Here is a 19,416-nt window from a genome sequence, read left to right as displayed (position 1 = left end):
GGAAATGGGTGATGAGGAGGTGGTAGTTTTCTTTTCCAACACTTGTCCCTTGACTGGACTCCAGCTCATAAGGATGACTCTTGCAGATTACTGGTTTTGTCCTCTGGCTTGGTTGTCACCATTGAACTCAGATAACCAGAGTGACCATTGCTATAAGTGCTTTCTTGTGCCTCTCTCATGTGGACTATTCTTAAAATATGTTATCTAAGAAAAGTTTGCATTAAAGCCATTTAAATAAGCACATTAAAATTACAGTGATTGAAAAGTCCTGTTCACGAGGTATTGTACATTGGTCATTCCTATGCTGGGAGAAAGGGTGGTTGGTGACTAACCCAAGTCCTCTCTTTTTTAAAAAAATGTCTTTATTGATTTCTGAGAGGAAGGGAGAGGGAAAGAGAGATAGAAACATCAACGATGAGAGAGAATCACTGATCAACTGCCTCCCGCACATCCTCCACTGGGGACCAAGCTTGAAACCCAGGCATGTGCTCTTGACCAGGATCGAACCCGGGACCCTTCAATCCGCAGGCCGACACTCTATCCACTGAGCCAAACCAGCCAGGGCCCAAGTCATCTCTGTAATCTAGTTCTAAGTACATAACAGTCCATCTTTGCAAAAGACCCCATACCACCTGTTTTTCAGCCCAGGACAGTGGGAGTGAGGGCTTTCTGATAGCCCCGTTCAAAGCCCTGTGCTTCCTTCAGGAGAAGGACAAAGAATACTCCTACATGGTTTTCCCATGGTCCCTTCCTGTGGAGTTACTGCTGCTCTTAAAATACTGACCACTGCTCTCCTGCGGCCACTCAGGGGATGTGGGGCTGTGTCTCAGCCTGCCTTTTCAGAGACAAGCACATGTTATCCACTGTCTGTGATTAAGTGTCGGATGGATGGATAGAAGAAGGAAAGGAGGATCTGCCATCTTAGATGAGCAGGTCAGGGGTGGCAAATCTACATAGTTTAAATAAACCAAATTGTTGTTTGTCTTAGATTTCTAAAGATTTGATTGTCATCTCTGAAGTTATTTAAATGCAGAATATGTAGATCTATTGGGGTTTATTGACCTGTCTTTCTAAAGAGAGTGTGTGATTAAGGCAGTTTTATCCCTTCTGATGTGGAATATAAAACAGAAAACATTCAAAAAATTATACTGAATTTGAGGCATCCCCATTTAGGTTTTTTTTTTTTTTTTTTTTTTTTTTTTTTTTTTTTTTTTCTTTTTTTTTTTCAGTTGATCAGCAGCCTAGCCAGGATCTCCAGCCAAGTTCTGGTCTGGATCTCCAGCGAAGTTCTGTTTAGGATCTCCAGCCAGGTTCTGTGTCCATGGTCTCTTGCTAGGTTCTCCAGCCAGGTTCTCCAGGTTCTCCAGCCAGGTTCTGTAGCCATGTTCCCTCGCTAGGTTCTCCAGCCAGGTTCTGTCCAGGTTCTCCAGCCAGGTTCAGTCACCAGGTTCTAGTCAGGTTCTCTTGCCAATTTCTGTAGTCAGGTTCAGTCCAGGATCTTTTGCCATGTTCTCTCCAGCGAAGTTCTTCTGTCTCTAGTGAACGTTCTGTGCCTAGGTTCTCGTTCTCTCTCTCTCTCTCTCTCTCTCTCTCTCTCTCTCTCTCTCTCTCTCTCTCCTAAGTTCTGTCTGCCCCATTTAGTTTTTTGACTTTTTAAAATTGATCTTGGAGGAAGGGAGGGAGGAAAAAGGGAAGGAGGGGGAGAGAGAGAAAGAACATCGATATGAGTGCCTCAGCTGGGGATCGAACCCCCCCTCCACATTGGCCAAGGCCTCATTTAGTTTTTATTTTTAATATATACTTTATTGATGTCAGAGAGGGAAGGAGAGGGAGAGAGAGATATAAACGCCAATGATGAGAATCATTGATTGGCTTCCTCCTGCATTGAGCCCGAAACTCGGGCATGTGCCCTGACTGGGAATCGAACCGTGACCTCCTGGTTCATAGGTTGATGCTCAATCACGGAGCCACACCGGCCAGGCCTCATTTAATTTTAATTGGTCTGTCTGTATTATTATAAAAGTAATACCTAACATCAGAAGTTAAAAACTTGGCTACCTGGTATGTGTCCTATGTCCAGTTCATGTGTGTCCTGGGCTTCAGAGGCGTGTGTTCCTTATGCTGGTGATGAGGAGGAGGCAGGGACTGGGCCTGGGCCTGGGCCAGGGCCAGGTGGGTCTCTGCAGAGGTTTAGCCCTATCCCATTGACAGGTGGACTATATGGGAGCAGTGCAGTGGCTCCCATTGGCAGGGAATGTCTTTGATTAGCATCAAATAAGCTGCTCTGCAGAACCCTTAGGCTCTTCTGTGGGTTAAGATCGGAGTTAATTTCCTAAGTGATAAAGTGAATACACGTCGTTTGTATCTTTTCATGTTTGAAAGAGATTTCAGACTATGGTAATGTTTCTGGAATCCTGTGGATCTGAAGGAATGGCTAGATGCAGGACTAGAAGGACAATGAAAAATCAAATAATATTTTTTTGCTTTGAACCCTATGGCTGGCATTTGTTTCCCAGCATTGGGAAGCACGACTGTGGCCTTGTGCTTGCTAGGTTAGCCTGCATTGTGCACTCGAGTAGCCTGGCTGACAAGGCTGGTTTTGGCTGGCTTCACCCTGGCTTCTTACTTCTGAGCCTCAGTTTCCCCATCTGTGAAGCAGGGTAGGGCATCCTCCTCATAGGGCATATTATATTTAGAAGATTTGGAAGTGCTATGTGTGTGACTTGTCACATGAGGGATTAGAAAGGCCTCTGCTTTCCTTTTCTTCTTTTTTCGCTGAGGAAATTGAAACCAAAAATTAGGTGCTTCTTGTTGCCAGCTGGATAGAAAAAACCTTTTGCTTGGTTTTTGAAAAAATGGACAACTTTCCCTCTCAGGCCAAAACATTTCTCTTGGATAAACTGTTAAAGACTGAAGTTCTGAGTCTTCAGGGAAAGCTGTGGACACAGCTGGAGGCCAACATGAAGCTTTGGAAATACTTTCTCCTTTTGAGTCAAGATATACTTTTCTATTTTTAAAAATCTAATGTGTTCTCTAGTTTGTAAGTAAGAGCTTTAAGGGTACTCCTGAAGTGTTTTATCAGGTATGTGTGTGTTGCTGTATGTAACTTGTGTGAAGTTGTTCACAAGTTTCTTGTTCAGTGCACATAGTAGAAGTGCATGTTGTGTTCTTTGAGCTCTTTGCAGCTCTAACATGTTCTGTGTACAGTGGAGAAAACAAAAGTAAGGGATAGGGAAGGTTAGACAGAAGCTAGAGCAGCACTGTCTGGGAGATGGTCTGTGAAGATGGGAGAGCTCTAGTTTTGTGTGGTCCAGTACAGTAGTCACTGAGCACTTGAAATGTGACCAATGCAACTGAGGAACTGAATTTTAATTGTATTTAACTGAAATTAAAATTTAAATAGCCTTATGTTTGGACAGCATGGAACTGGAGTAATTTTAGACTCTATTCAAAACAGTGTTTTATTCAGTAACTGTTGCCTAAATAAATTGAAACTCAGACAACAGTAAAAGCTGTGCTACCCAGCAACACCACTAGAAATCTCTAGAAATTGTGTTTCTGAGTTTCTAGAGTAAATCTTTTCAAAGGGCTGCTGGTTCAATAACACATAAAGGATAAAAATAGGTTCACAGCAGAATACGACCTGGCACAACTTCTATGGCTTGGAGTGCCTACTCCAAGGATGCAGGTGATAGGTACTTTTGCACTCTGGGTTAATGATATTATCTGACAGACACTACCTGGTTCTCAGCAACAGCACTGCACAGTGCGTGGGGCTCTGCCTAAATGTCCTCCCTGAGTTCTTTGAGCAGGCTTATGAAATGGGTAATGTTACTCCTGTCTTTAGACAGAAAACCAAAGCCTAGACAGGCTAATGTGATTTGGCAAAAAGTGCTGCACTTGGAAATGCCAGTCCAGCGCTAAAGTCAGGGAGCTCCAAGCAGTGTTAAGTGAAGCAGATATCCCCAAGATGGGGGTGATGGAAGCTAGCAACTAACGTGTCCTGCAAACCTGGTTTCAATGTGTTTGTAGAGCCCAGATTTAAGGTGGGTGTGGGCTAGCTCCTCTTGTGAGGACTCTGACAGTCAAGTGCAGAATGAAGACGGGGAGTATTGGTATTGCAAGAGGATTCCAGGGACAGGAAGCCAGTCCTGCACTGCAGTACACTAGAACCTCCTGCTTTCCAGGCCATTCCAGAACTGGCCTGGAGGGAAGTTGAGATAGAGGAAGCAGGACTCCCACCATCTGGATTATTCTTAGATATTGCGTCCTACCAAAAAAGGAGCATTTGCTGAGTTGCCGTTGTACCTGAAGACAATTGAAAGACCAAAAGCAGGACCAGCGAGCATTCGCCGACCTCCTCCTTGGTGTCGGGTGCTGCATTGTGTGGAACCTGCATTCTCCCTATTCTTCTGGCAATAACTCATTTTAAGGAGAGACAGATTAAGCCTCAGTAAATGTAAGTGTCTTGAGTGAGGTGCAGCCAGAAACCAGAAGGAATGGAGGCCTGCCTGATGAGAAAGCCCATGCACTTCACCATTGCCTCCGCAGGGAGTGAATTGGTACACTTGAGTTAAGAGCGAAGCAAGAACCTGGTGAATTGGTGGGAGCCATGGTGCAGTACCCTAAAAAGTATTTCTGTTATGGGCAAACAGATTTAAGCAAACAGATTTTTTAAGAATTGAAGGATAACTCTGAAATGATGGCTGAAAATATTAAAGAGGATAGATAACCTTGCATGGCCTGTGAAATGTAAAGAAATTCAAAAGTATTGTTATAAGTTATCTCATGGAAAAAAGCAGAAAATAAATCTGTCAAAAGAGTTTGTGGCTCTGTCAAAAACTCACAAGAGACTGATGTACTAACCTAAGTTACAAGCATGAAGGTTAGAAATAAGAATATAGAACTGAGACCAATGTCCAAAGAATGGGAACTTGTGAGAATTGTCCCAGGGTAAGGCTTGGAGTGAATTGAAGCTTGCAAAATTGTTAAGAGTCAAAAGGGCCTTTTAAGGTAGGTCTTAGAGTAAGACCAGAAGAAGTAAAAGCTCTGTGGATGGGGAAGAGGACTCACTGTGCTCTGGGCAGCCATCTGCCTCCAGCCCTTGCATTTGTCATTATCTTTTAGTTGTGTGTGTTGATTGGCCAACTTTCTAGAGGAGCTAATTGGTGCCATATTCTCTGAAGCCTGCAGTGTGCCTGAGTGACAGGTTTCTCTGCCTCCAAGCCTCTGCATGTCCCCAGTGTCGCTGGCTTTGAATGTTGTGGAGAAATCTGAAGCAAGTCTGATTCCCCCTTTGGGAATGCCTACTGTGTGCATGTCCACAGGTGTATAGAACTGGACATGGTCAGACTTTACCAAGTGCTTTTTTTCAGTCTTGGTGACGTGGAGGTGATTGTCAAGTCCTCTACCAAGTGTGTTCCCTGCATGGGCTTTCCTGCTCTGAGGGACTTTGGGACGACTTGTCCTATGAGGACAGCAGCACTGGGGAGAGGCTGTGCATGTCTGATGTTACTACTAAATGGTCAAGGCCAGGCCAGTAGATGGTGGGGAAGCAGCAGCTCAATGTGGTGGAGGTAGAATGGGGTTTGGAGATCCCAGAGGTCTGCAGGAAGCAGACAGGGAAGCTTCAGAGCAGTGGTTCTCAACCTTGGCTGCACATTAGAATCACCTGGGAATCTTTTTAAAATCCTGATTTCTGGGCCTCATCCTCCGGAAATTCTGTTTCTTTGTTATGGGGTGGGGCCACAACATTAGTAACAAAGAAACAATTTCCGGAGGATGAGGCCCAGAAATCAGGATTTTAAAAAGATTCCCAGGTGATTCTAAAGTGCAGCCAAGGTTGAGAACCACTGCTTCAGAGAGTGCTTTGAGCAGCAGAGACACCTGCTGTAGAGGTGCTGTTCAGCTCCAGATGTGCTGCTCCGGCAGGTTGTTTAACCTCCACGCCTTCTGTAATCGGGCGATAATGGTGGTTATCAGGCTCATACTTGGTGAAGTGTGTCCAGCGCGTGGACAAAGTAAGCAGGTGGTAAATCTCAGCTAATAATAAGAATATTGATATGATAATATCACTAATGAATTTTAAGTTTTCTTCTAAGTCTGAATGCAGCCTCAGAATTCTGCCCAGCTCAGGCCTCTGGCAGCAGTGCCTTTGGTGAGAGCTGGCACAGGAGAGAAAGCCTGTTAGGTGTAGCTGGTGTGACAAGACCAGAGAGGTGGGGTACTGGAGAGAACCCCCTCTCCCTTGCTCACACGCATCTCCTCTGGGTATGGTCTTCCACATCTGCAGAGGTTTTACTGGGATTGTGGGGCAGCTTCTTCAGGAGCCCTGTCTTTTTTTTTGAGAGGGGATGTGTATGTTGCAGTGAGGGATAGCTTCCTAAACAGTGATTGAGAGTGGCACTAGAACCAGAGCCATAGCACTGAGGGGGGCCTATTAGCCTCCTGGGCCTTGGAGCTGAGCAGTCATAGGAGTAGTTCCCAGACCTTCAGGATGCCTGGCCTTACTCACTGTGGGCTGCAACAGAGCCAGAAAGGAAAGTCCTCACTGGTTTGTCCTTACTCTAAAGGCTGAAGGAGGCCAGATTCTTTAAGAAGACCTGAGCACAGTGATATCTGCTCTTTGACCTTTGGAGGTAAAGCTGAAGTGGTAATACTTTGTTTTGGTTATTATTATAAAAGCAATAGCATACTTATTGAAGAAATCTGGAAAGTACAAAAAAGAAATTACCCATGATGTTCCTGCTAACACTTGAGCATATTTCATTATGTTATTTTTAATGTGATAATCACTGGCTTTTTAAAACTTTTAAGAAATTGGAGGGAGGGAGACAGTAACAGTTGAAGACAGTTTCTAGTATTTTCTATTGCATTTTATATCATAACTAGAGGCTCGGTGCACAAAAATTTGTGCACTCTGGGGGGGTCCCTCAGCCCGGCCTATGCCCTCTTGCAGTCTGGGACCCCTCGGAGGATGTCCACCTGCTGGCTTAGTCCTGCTCCCTGGGGGATCGGGCCCAAGCTGGCAGTCAGACATACCTCTGGCAGCCCGGCAGCCCTCGGGGGATGTCCACTTGCCAGCGGGGAGCAGGCCTAAGCTGCAGTCAGACATCCTTAGTATTGCTGAGGAGGCGGGAGATGCTCCCACCACCACTGCTGTACTGGCAGCAGTCAGCCTGGCTTGTGGCTGAGCAGAGCTCCCCCTGTAGGAGCGCACTGACCACCAGGGGGCAGCTCCTGCATTGAGCGCCTGCCCCCTGGTGGTCAGTGTGTGTCATAGTGACCAGTCATTCCCAGTCGTTCTGCTTTTAGGGTCAGTTTGCATATTACCCTTTTATTATATAGGACTTGAGGCCCGGTGCACAAAAATTTGTGCACTCGGGGGGGGGGGGTCCCTCAGCCCGGCCTGTGCCCTCTCGCAGTCTGGGACCCCTCAGGAGATACGACCTGCTGGCTTAGGCCTGCTCCCAGGTGGCAGAGGGCAGGCCCAATCCCTAGGTGCAGCCCCTGGTCGGGCTCAGAGCAGGGCCAATTGGGGAGTTGGGGCACCACCCCCTGTCATGCATAGAGCAGGGCGGATTGGGAGGTTGCGATGCCACCCTCAGTCACCCTCAGAGTAGGGCCGATTTGGGGGGTTGGGGCACCGCCCCCTGTGACACTCAAGGCAGGGTTGATGGGGAGGTTGCGGCACCACCCCTGTCACGCACAGAGCAGGGCCAATCAGGGGGTTGGGGCGCTGCCCCCTGTTACGCACAGAGCAGGGCCGATCAGGGGGTTGGGGAGCTCCCCCCTGTCACGCACAGAGCAGGGCCCATCAGGGGGTTGGGGAGCTCCCCCTTGTCACGCACACAGCAGGGTCAATCAGGAGGTTGGGGAGCTCCCCCCTGTCACGCACAGAGCAGGGCCCATCAGGGGGTTGGGGAGCTCCCCCCTGTCATGCACAGAGCAGGGCCCATCAGGGGGTTGGGGAGCTCCCCCCTGTTACGCACAGAGCAGGGCCGATCAGGGGGTTGGGGAGCTCCCCCCTGTCACGCACAGAGCAGGGCCCATCAGGGGGTTGGGGAGCTCCCCCCTGTCACGCACACAGCAGGGTCAATCAGGAGGTTGGGGAGCTCCCCCCTGTCACGCACAGAGCAGGGCCCATCAGGGGGTTGGGGAGCTCCCCCCTGTCATGCACAGAGCAGGGCCCATCAGGGGGTTGGGGAGCTCCCCCTTGTCACGCACAGAGCAGGGCCCATCAGGGGGTTGGGACGCCGCCCTCTATCACCCACAGAGCAGGGCCGATCAGGGGGTTGGGGTGCCGCCACTGTCACCTCAGGGCAGGGCCGATGGGGAGGTTATGGCTCTACCCCATCACACACAGAGCAGGGCCCGTGGGGTGGGGGGGTTGGGGCACTGCACCCTGTCACACACAGAGCCGCAGGGCGATCAGGAGGTCGGGGAGCTCCCCCATATCAGGCACAGAGCAGGGCAGATCAGGGGGTTGGGGCGCCTTCCCCTGTCAGGAACAGAGCAGGGCCGATAGGGAGGTTGTGGCCCCGCCCCCTGTCACACACAGAGCCGCAAGGCGTTCAGGGGGTTTGGGCGCTGCCCCCTGTCATGCTGATCCCGGTGACGGGAGACCTTGCGGCTCTGCTGATCCCGGTGCTGGGAGGCATATTACCCTTTTACTATATAGAATAGAGGCCTGGTGCATGGGTGGGGGCTGGTTGGTTTGCCCTGAAGGGTGTCCCGGATCAGGGTGGGGGTCCCCACTGGGGTGCCTGGCCAGTCTGGGTGAGGGGCTGAGGGCCGTTTTCAGGCTGGGACTGAAGCTCCCAACTGCTCCTTTTTTTCTTTTTTTTTTTTTTATTCTGAGCCAGCGTTAGCTCTGAGGCTCCAGCTCTTAGGCCTCTGCTCCTGAAAGCAGGTATCTGGTTTGTTTAGGTTCTACAGTCGAAACTCTGTATCAACTCCAGCTCTGAGATCCGGGCTAGCTGAAAGCTGGTTTCTGGGTTTTGTTTAGCTTCTATTTTTGTAACTATGTTTCAAACTGCCAGCTCAGAAGCCTGCAGTGGCAGGCGGGGAATGTTGGAGTCCTCCGTCACTGAAGCAAGCAAGCCTCATGTTAGTTTCAAGCTGCCTGGCTGCCGGCCGCCATCTTGGCTGGCAGTTAATTTGCATATCTCCCTGATTAGCCAATGGGAAGGGTAGCGGTTGTACGCCAATTACCATGTTTCTCTTTTATTAGATAGGATAGAGGCCTGGTGCACGGGTGTTGGCTGGCTGGTTTGCCCTGAAGGGTGTCCCGGATCAGGGTGGTGATCCTGCTGGGGTGCCTGGCCAGCCTGGGGGAGGGGCTGATGGGTGTTTGCAGGCTGGTCACACCCCTTTCAGGGTCGGGGTCCCCACTGGGGTGCCTGGCCAGTCTGGGTGAGGGACTGAGGGCCGTTTTCAGGTGACGGAAGCTCCCAGCCTCTCCTTTTTTTTTTTTTTTTTTAATTTATTCTGGGGGTTATTTACCTTCTATAATTGAAACTTTGTTGCTTTGAGTGCAGCTTAGACCCGCCGCGGCAGGCGAGAAGCTTGACTTCCTTCATCATTGGGGCAACCAAGCCTCCTGCTTGCTCCAGCTCCGTGGCTGCCAGCCGCCATCTTGGTTGGGTTAATTTGCATATAGTCGCTCTGATGGGCTGGTGGGTGTGCCTTAAGGCATAGCGAAGATTAATTTGCATGGTTAATTTGCATGTTTGTCTTTTATTAGTATAGATGGAAAAGCCTGGTTTTCCTCAAGTATTTAGAATTGACCAGGTTCATGGGGGATGTTAAAGGTGAACTACCAGTAGAATGACACGTGGTAAACACGGGACAGGGACGTTGGGGACCAGTGTGGAGAGTTCTAAGAGTTCAGTGAGGTGGGAAGATTGGACATTTTAACACTTTAGTGCAGGGGTCCTGAAACGTTTTAAACAGGGGTCCAGTTCACTGTCCCTCAGACCGTTGGAGGGCCGGACTATAGTTTAAAAAAAAACTATGAACAAATTCCTATGCACACAGCGGTGGCAAAAACACCCAGCGTGCCGGATAAATGTTTTCGGTAGGTCGCATGTGGCCCGCGGGCCGTAGTTTGAGGACCCCTGCTTTAGTGGGTTCAGGTGCTGAAACTTCTTGTAAGTAAACCAGAGGACGGGACGTTCATTCATGTGGCTTTTCTCTTTCCTTAACAAAATGATGAATAAATATCTGAACTCTGACCATAGCTTTGCTCAGAAGTAGCCATGGGATTTACAGTCGGAGGGGGGAGCAGGCAAACCCATCCATCCCTCCTTCACCTTGAAGAGCAGACCACATTCCTAACAGATTGGAGTGTTTTCTTTGCCCCTTTTGTTTCCATACTTTTATTTTAAACACATGTTGTTGTCCTTGGTCAAGCACGAAGAGCTCACCTCTAAACAACTTATAGATTCGGGGAGGGGAGCTAGAAGGTAGGGGCAGGGAGCCAGCTCTGTCTGGGGCTGGATACCAAGTCTCTGGGCTCTGGGAGTCACAGTAACAGGGAGGAATAGGGCTGCTCCCCCTCCCTGCACCCCTTCAGAGCCAGCCAGCTCTCCCTGGCTTTGATTCAAATTTAGACACAGTTGAGAACCTTGAACCCTGCCAGCTGAGCTTCTAAAATAAAAAATAATCCCCTGAAATGGTCATCTGTTATCATCAGTAGCTTCATTAGCTGTGAAATGAGGTAGCTTGCTTCTCTAACCGGGTAATTCATTTTGTGCTCTTTAAAACAGCTCTTTGAGGTGGGTTTTATAAATATTTACTGCAACCATATACCAGGTACTTAGATACTAAAACATTGCTGATCTTATATTTGGTACTAAGAACAAAAATTAATTTAGGAAATATACTAAAAATTGAGAAGTCAGTCATTACCTTTTGAATGGGTCTGTACTCTTATAAGAGAGTCATTGTAGATGAGAATGTTTAGTTTAAAAGCACCCTAGAAAATAATGCTTCAGAAGTTGTTCACCAGTACTTTTGTGAGGATTGTGTTTCTGGAGCTCGGCCACAGGTCAGTGCTCCAGTACTGAGGAAGGGGAAGGTAAAAGGGCTGTGGGAACTAACCCCCTTAGGAAACTTTTCGAGAAATCTCCTGGTAGCTTCTGCCTGGAGCTGCTGGAGAGGATGGTCCATGTGCCCTTTTAGCACACCAGACAGGCAGCCAGCAGCTTCTGCCACTGAAGCAGGCTTGGAACCGGTCCTAGGGCCCCCTGATAAATGTTCATAGTTTCCTGCTGGTTTTGAGATACCGCCTCTGATTCATTTTAGAAATTTTTCTATAATGGTCACAGCCTAAAAGCTTGGAAGATTTGGAGACTGAATTCTAGTGGACTGACATTGAGCTGTAAGAGAGAACAATGACTAAATTGTCTTTGGGTTAGGAGATTTAGTGTGGTTTTTATGTAGCTATCTTGTCAGCTGTGAAATGCCTTTGAGGTTTTGTTATGTGAGAAGAGTGAACTTCCTCATTTTGGTTTTTGAGAAGAAATGATCAAAAATTTTTGTGGGCTTAATTCTGTGAAACTGGAGAATTAAGTGTGTGCATATGGGAAGTAATAGATTAAAAAAATGACCTGTGTTATATCTGATGCTGGCGGTTGGACTTGTGGCTGATAGTACCTAATAGTGAAAGTGTTTTGTCCCTACCCATATATGCAGTTTCTTAAAGGGATGAAAACTATTTGTAATGTTAGTATTGAATAAAGTAATCCAAATGCTTTTATTTAGCACTGTTTACATTTCTAAAAGGACAGTTGGCTATTTAAATGGGTTCTGTTAACAAGTTAGGTTAGCCACTACAGGGGTAAAATATTACTTCTTGGAATGCTGATTTTTGATGTCTTTTTGTAGGGAATGTAAATTTTAAATGACAAGGTCATAGCAATATTTATCTAAACTTGATTTGATTCATTCCACACGTATTTATTGAATGCTTGCCATAAGTAAACACTGTCCTGGTGCTGGAGATCAGGCAGTGAGCAGGTGAGCCCTTTGAGGTTGATAGGTTCCAACCTGGGTGGAGACAGACTCTAGTAGTCCACTGATACTTGGCCTGAAGAATGCAGGGCATAGGGGAACAGTGCGTGCTGGGTTTGGCCAGGGAGAGGGTGCTGCCTCACCTTCCTGTGGCTTCTGATGATTGCTGCGATGCCACAGTTCTTCTGGGGCTGAACGGGGGTCCTATCTCACTGCCGAATCCCTTGCCGATCCTTGGTGCTTCCTCTCTCTTTGAGGTTTCAACCTAGAGACCCAGCAGAGGAGGCAGCTGCTGTAGCTTTTTTTTTTTTTTTTTTTTTACCAGGATTACAAGCTTTATTAGAGGAGAAGGACCTGCTGGGCTGCCTCACAAGGGGAAGAGAGCAACACGTGCAGGGGTGGGCACGCCTTTTTTTTCTGCTGTAGCTTTTCCAGTAGGTCCAGAGGTTATGACGGTTGTTATACCTTTCTATGTCTTTCTGTGCCGAAGGTGTAATCATAGTCCAGAGCCACGCAGTCCTCTGGTGGTTCCAGGAGTCACACAGTGCCTTCAGGGCGCCCCTGCTTGCCTCAACAAAGGGCTAGCAGGGCTTGGGCCAGTGAGAGCACCTTCTAGTCCAGCCAGTTCGCCAGCAGTATCCCTTCATTCCCAGAAGGCAAAGTCAGAATACTCTTACTATGTAATATTTGTTAGGACAGTTGCAGACTTTGAGATCCAAGTTAATACCTATTTCAGATAGGTATATTATCAGTGTATCTTACTGGTGGAAGACGCCACTGCAATCAGGAGGCCTGTGTGTCCCACTTGGCACCTTCCTGCTCTGGAAATGTGGGCATGCTGCACCCCCATCATTAATTTCTCCTAAAATATGGGAAGGAGGGAGTGCTAGACGACCTCTCATGTCATGAGCCAGTCTACAGACATGTGAGAAAATGGACACTGTCATGCGGATTGGGTAGTGTCTGCAGACAGGCAGCACAGGCTCCCTTCACGCCTTTCCTTTTCCTGGTACATCCAGGGTGCTGAGGGTAGGGGTCCTGGGAAGCTGAGGAGGGACTGTCTTATGTTGTTATTTCAGATACATACAACTTAAAACAGTGACAGGACGTTCTGCTCTGCAAGTGCAGACCTGCATGACATTTGGAGTGCCTGTTGACAAGATGATTTAATGTATTATATTTGTGGGATGTGGATATAATTTTAGCATATTAGCTTTGGTATTCTTCTTCCATGACTCTGGGCCAATTGTTTAATTATTCTAGGCTCATATTTTATTTTTGTCTCTAAATTTCTATACTACTGTTGTTATCAGACCATGACTAAGGGGTGTAGGAGAGCATGTGCCCTTAGTGCAGTGATGACAAACCTATAGCATGCGTGTCAGAGGTGACACGCGAACTCATTTTTTTGGTTGATTTTTCTTTGTTAAATGGCATTTAAATATACAAAATAAATATCAAAAATATAAGTCTTTGTTTTACTATGGTTGCAAATATCAAAAAATTTCTATATGTGACACAGCACCAGAGTTAAGTTAGGGTTTTTCAAAACGCTGACACGCCGAGCTCAAAAGGTTCGCCATCACTGCCTTAGTGCTTCAAGTGCACTAACTTCTCACCCAGGGTGGCAGCTGGTCCCCCAGCACAAGATGTTCTCAGGAAGAGCCCAGTGCTTCTCCCAAGCAGCTCTCCCCAGTGATGACCTAATAACAGGGAAGGAGTCACCTGTGGCTCTTAGCTGGTGTGGGCACTAGCCTGCTAACCAGACACATCTAGACATGCTAACAACATTGTCCAGTGGTAAGAAGTTTTAGGTCACACTTCAGACTTTAATGTGTCTGTTGAGCTGCTGGAAGAGATGTGATTGGTGCTCAGTAACTGTTAAAATAATAGAAGCTTTACCCTCACTATCTTGGACTTCAATATTTTGGAAAACGTAGTGCATTTTAGTGTTACATGACTCTCTACCTTTTTGTTTTTATTAAAAGACTGATCCTGGCTGGCTGAACTGGCAGCATGCTTGGGTGAGGTTTGCTTTTTTTTGATTAAAAAAAAAATTAAACATGGTGAACAAAATTGGATTCCAGTGATGGACTGAGATTGATGGCCTAACAAGGGTATTGAGGATTTATTTCCTACTGGAGGATTTATTTCCCCTGCTTTTAGGGCCTTGAGTAGTCTTCAGACTTGTTGCCGAGTGTCAGGAATGGCCACTCCAAATGAATTTTGGGAGTAGGGAGGCAGTACTTCAGGTAAGAAAGATGAAGTCAACTTTAAGCAAGAGCCTGTGTAAGATAACATGGAAGATAATATGGTGCTCCTTACCTTCATAACTTGATGTTAAAGGTCCTGTTGAGAAGTATTGCCTGCTGTTATGTGGACTATTTTGTAAGCTATTCAGCTGACTTTACTGTTATATTATTATTGAGATAATTTTGTTTTGTCTTTTATTTGTTTTTCTAAACAAACTTGGAATGGAAGCAGGTGAATCTGACTTGTTATAACTTCTAGGATTGGACCATTTCCCATCTCCCACCCCAACCCCCATCTTTAATTAATCTAAAGGAAATGGAGAATGACCATCTTTCCTTCCTCCAGAAGGACTTGCTTACAGAAAAGGTCTTTGGCCCTAAAACTTAACTCCACTGTTGCCACCCCCACAGGGCTGGCTTTTTGCCCATGGTTGACAGTGGTGACAGAAGTGTCTTTTGAGGCAGAGGTGAGATATGAAGTGGCTTTGGGGACTCCTTTCTCCTGGAGACCTTTGTTAGGAAAGAAAGGGCCGGCTATACTTCTGCCCACATGTATTTGGTTGTTGACCTCCTTGCCTCTGAGTCATAAGGAGAGGACACATAAGGAGTGTTGAGATAAATAGGGCTGTTCTGCCTCCAGGGACAATGTTTCTGTAACAGGTTGGGAGGCACTGAACACTGGATCCAGCATGTTGTTAACAGTGGGAGGGCAGAGCCTGACTGCTGAGACAACCCTCAGGCCTCCTAAGCACACATGTCTTTGTCTCTTATGTCCCTGTCTCACTTTGGCCTGTCTTAGACATGCATGCATAGTATGAGCACCAAAGGTGCTCAGTGGACCTCGGAGCACATCAGAACTGGGGTGACTGTGTTTTAAAAGAAAAACATAGTGACACATCAACTGGAATTATCTTTCATAAATGGAATTCTCTGTACCTTAATGTAAGATCACTGAAATGAATTTCTTTTGAATAAGTCTTAAAGTGCCAGTCAAAAGTTTTGGTATATGGTATTGACAAAATTCACTCGTGTTAATCTGTGGTGCTATACAATACTGTGTAATTGGTCCATCACAGAGTGTTCAGAGGAGGAGAGAAACTGGTTTGTAAGTGGCCAGAAATATATTGTAGTGTCACGCAGATCTAATACCAAAGTGTAACGTGGTTAAGTTTAATTGTAACTCTAGTATGTTTTCTCTTTTGTTTACTAGACTTCATGAGGAAATAATTGACTTCTATAACTTCATGTCCCCTTGTCCTGAAGAAGCAGCCATGAGAAGAGAGGTGGTGAAACGGATCGAAACTGTGGTTAAAGATCTTTGGCCAACAGCTGATGTGGGTATAGTCTTTGTACTTCTTTGTCACATACAAGTAAATGTGAGCACCCAACATTGTAACGTGTCAGTCCTGTCTGTGCAGACCTATGTCTCCCTTATTGGCCCAAGGCAGGGATTCTCCAGATGTGGTCCTGGGCCAAGCAGCAGCATATCTATCACCTGAGAGCTTGTTAGAAATGCACCTGCTGAGTCAGACACCTTGGAGGGGCAGGAGACTGTGTTTAACATGCTTTCCTGGTGGTCCTGACATATTCATGTGTGAGGACCACTGGCCTAACAGAAGGTTTTTTGGAATGGTGTGATTATTTTTCTTTTAAATTCACCTTAAGGTTAGAAATATTACCCCTTCCCCACCACTCATCGTAGCATAAGTTCATTTTTGTGGAAATTGAAAGTGCTTCCTCACCTACCACTTTTACAGTAAATGAACTAGAGTCCATTGAGTTGAGGGCCACTGACATTTGTAGTGCTTAGCGCAGGCAGCATGAACATGTCATCTGACCAAGTTATGATGGTCCGCCCACAGGCTCCTGTCCTAATCGGTCAGCCTCTCCTACCAGTGACCAGGGACCATGACTGGTGGCCCACAGTGATGGAGATGAGCTGGCAGCTGAAGGGCATGTGAGCTCCCAGTGAGCCAGGCAGCAGCTTGATTTCCCTCCACTTTTAAAGTGACTTATTACAATATCTTTGGCTTTAACTTTAGTGCCCTGGCATAATGCCCTGCCTCTGTGTCCCAGCTGTGGGTTTGAAAGTTTTTGGAGAGTTTGAACCAGGCTCTAAAAAGTCCTTGGCTTTGGCAGGTGTGGGCAAGGCCAATAATTATTTTGTCTCTTAATTTTGAGTTTTTAAAAATTCCTTTTTGGGGAAGGTCTTTAACTTAGAAGATTAACTAGATTTCATTGGATTGTTTTTGGATCCTCCCAACGTGCAGGGCAATTTAAATTTTACCCCGAAGTAGGAGTGAGGCCTTTCTTTCAGTGAGAAGTAATCAAAGGATGACTGAATTGTCACCAGTTCTAAGACAATCATTCTTTCTTTCAGGTCCAGATATTTGGCAGCTTTAGTACTGGTCTCTATCTTCCAACTAGGTGAGTGCGGGATTAGTGTTTATGTTTACTGGGCGCAGGGGAATGGCGGTGTCTCTGTCTGTTTTCAGGGCTCATAGTAGGTTTCTTCAAGTCTAAGGCTAGAAGTACGAGCTAAAGGAAAAGACTAGAGAGCACAGAGGGGACATAGGAAATATAATTTAATTTACTATTATGGTAATTGATTGCTTTGTATTTTTTTCTTGTATTTAATTTGATGGGGTATGAAAGTGCTGGACACTAGAAACATTAAGAAGATGAGTAAGAGGACCAGGGGAAGAAAATGCAATAGAAAACATTCCGCTTATATTTTTGGATATGTTTTGAAAAATTGATCTTATGTTTTCATGAAGATTCAAGCAAAATTTTAATTAAATAATACTCATTAAGCTGTGTATTTGACAGAAAATTGTCAAACAAATTTACATGCTAAAGTCATTCTTCACTGTTTCCCTATCTCTGAAAGCCAATTCCAGCATGACAGCAGGGCTGAATCTGGAGTGGCTGAAGGGCATTTCCCCAAACCTGAAAAGGATGCAAAAATGATTGCTTGCTGCCAGACAGCTAAGGGCATCTCAATCTACATGTTATTGCCTCCTACTGGCCAAACACCTGAACAGCCGTAGGCAGTTTCTCCAAAACCTGATAATCTAACAATGGACTCTGTATATGAAACCTGACCCTTTGATATGTATATCTCCACATTGTCTTAGGACAATTTGTGTTAATAAAAAGCAAGGGGTCCTGAGACAAGATCATCTTAGTTTCTTTAGCTAGGCTCCTCTGACTCCCTATAATGCCTTTCAAAATTATGCTTCATTTCTGGACTCTTTATTAGGTTACACACAGCCCTTGTAGATGCTGGAACAAGAACCCCGGCACCTATCAAGGACTATTTTAATATCCAAATCAATTTATGTACATTGTTTCATTTAAAGCCTATTTTTTTGTTAACCCCCTGTTAGTATTTTGAGACTAAAGAGGCTGTAATCTCAGGGTTTGGAGTGGGCATTGGCAGGGCCAATGGGGAATTGAATAGCTTCAAGGAGTCCAGGAGTCCCGGGTCAGCATGAGTGACCCAGCATATACAGCACAGAGGGAGGGCCCAGAAACCTCAGAGAGGCAGACACTTTATTTCAGTCCCTTATTACCTCATGATGTTGGGAGATTCTGTCAGCCTTTTTGTTTTCAGTCTTTATGTTACAAATACTACTTCATAAGCTACATTTTCTCTCCCTGAAAGGGATATCGGTAATAGGGTTACCTTGAGGGAGATGGGAGTGCAGGCTGTGGCACCAGCCCATCCCAGATGTCTGTGTTACCGCATGGTGAGGTGAGCAGCAGTTTATGGCCACTTTCCTTTTTCCAGTGACATCGACTTAGTGGTCTTTGGAAAATGGGAACGTCCTCCTCTCCAACTGTTGGAGCAGGCCCTGAGGAAGCACAACGTGGCTGAGCCAGGCTCCATCAAAGTTCTGGACAAAGCTACAGTAAGTGGAGGCCAGCTCCGATGCCGGGATGATTAACGGGTTGTCTGCAGCAGGGATTGGTTATGTTTCTGAAGACGTGTCTACTTTTGGTGTAAATGTGCTTTCTAGTTGTCGTCACCAGCTGAGAACCGGTTCAGTGACAGTCTGAATCACAAGTTGTGAGAGCATCCGACTGTTCCCGGCACTAAGATACATGACTGTCGACTTCTCTTAGGGCAGTGGTTCTCAACCTTCCTAATGCTGCGACCCTTTAATATAGTTCCTCATGTTGTGACCCCCAATTTCATTGTTACAAATTGAACATAATTAAAGCGTAGTGATTAATCACAAAAACAATATGTAATTATATATGTGTTTTCCGATGGTCTTAGGCAACCCCTGTGAAAGGGTCCTTCGACCCCCAAAGGGGTCTCGACCCACAGGTTGAGAACCGCTGTCTTAGAGTGTGTGAGAAAAGGATGTTAGTACCTGAAACGAGACGTGTTCAGTTGCTGTCCTTTCTGGAGTATGTAACTGAATGATTAAACCATGGCTTTTATTACATAGAAAAAGATTGCTATTCGCCAAGTTATAGTTCAGAAAGAAATACCTGTTTCATTCTAAAAGTACACATTTATGAAAAACCTCTTATCTTGGGAGGAGTTGGAAGATGAGACTGATTTTGAAGCATGTGTGTCAAGGTTTCTCTAAGTCCAAGTTTAGAAACAGTGCAGGAACTGTAAGCTACTTGCCTGTTGTGTGATAGTTATTAGCTCACCTAGACTACAGGCTAACATTTCATTTTTAAATTGTTTCAACCTGTATGAAGCCAGACTAAGTCCTTTTAGTTTTAAGAAAATTGTCAGAAATTAAGCTGTATCTTGCTCATGTAGTGGAGCCATTTGCTCACCTGCCTTCTAGCACCATGGATAAGTTTGGGCCATTTTTTAAACCACTTACAGGCATTATCTCAGTTAATCCTCCAAGGCATTCTCATTGGCAGAAGCTATTATTTTTCACATTTGGCAGGTGAGGAAACTGAGGCACAGAGAGGTTAGGTAATTAGCCCAGGGTGGGCTCAACAGCCACACCTTTTCTTCTGCTGCCAGAGGTCCACTGTCACCGGGTGTCCATGGTGGCAGTTGGCCTAGGGGAGCATTTTAGACCAGGTTGTGCACTGAAAAACCTGTGTCTCTATTGACTTCTGGACATTTTAAACCTTTAGCTAGATCCCATTTGTTTTGGTAAAGGGAATG

The 19,416-nt window shown here is 46.0% G+C and overlaps 1 protein-coding gene across 2 annotated transcripts in view; it reads left to right on the top strand.

The window, feature by feature from the left end:
* Window positions 1–19,416, top strand: part of TENT4A (terminal nucleotidyltransferase 4A) — a gene marked incomplete at its 5' end in the record, with an annotated part of 44,346 nt that overhangs the window by 7,296 nt on the left and 17,634 nt on the right. For both annotated transcript variants that reach the window (XM_081090083.1, XM_081090082.1), the window contains 3 exons: window positions 15,478–15,601; window positions 16,648–16,694; window positions 18,061–18,181. In XM_081090083.1, the coding sequence (XP_080946209.1) occupies window positions 15,478–15,601; window positions 16,648–16,694; window positions 18,061–18,181 (292 nt within the window). The remainder of the gene's footprint in view (window positions 1–15,477; window positions 15,602–16,647; window positions 16,695–18,060; window positions 18,182–19,416) is intronic.

The sequence above is a fragment of the Myotis nattereri genome (genome assembly GCF_964212035.1).
Source record: "Myotis nattereri genome assembly, chromosome: 4".
In the NCBI taxonomy this organism is placed as follows: Eukaryota; Metazoa; Chordata; class Mammalia; order Chiroptera; family Vespertilionidae; genus Myotis; species Myotis nattereri.
The sequence above is the reverse complement of the archived record's forward strand: the minus strand, read 5'-3'. Positions and strand labels throughout refer to the sequence as shown.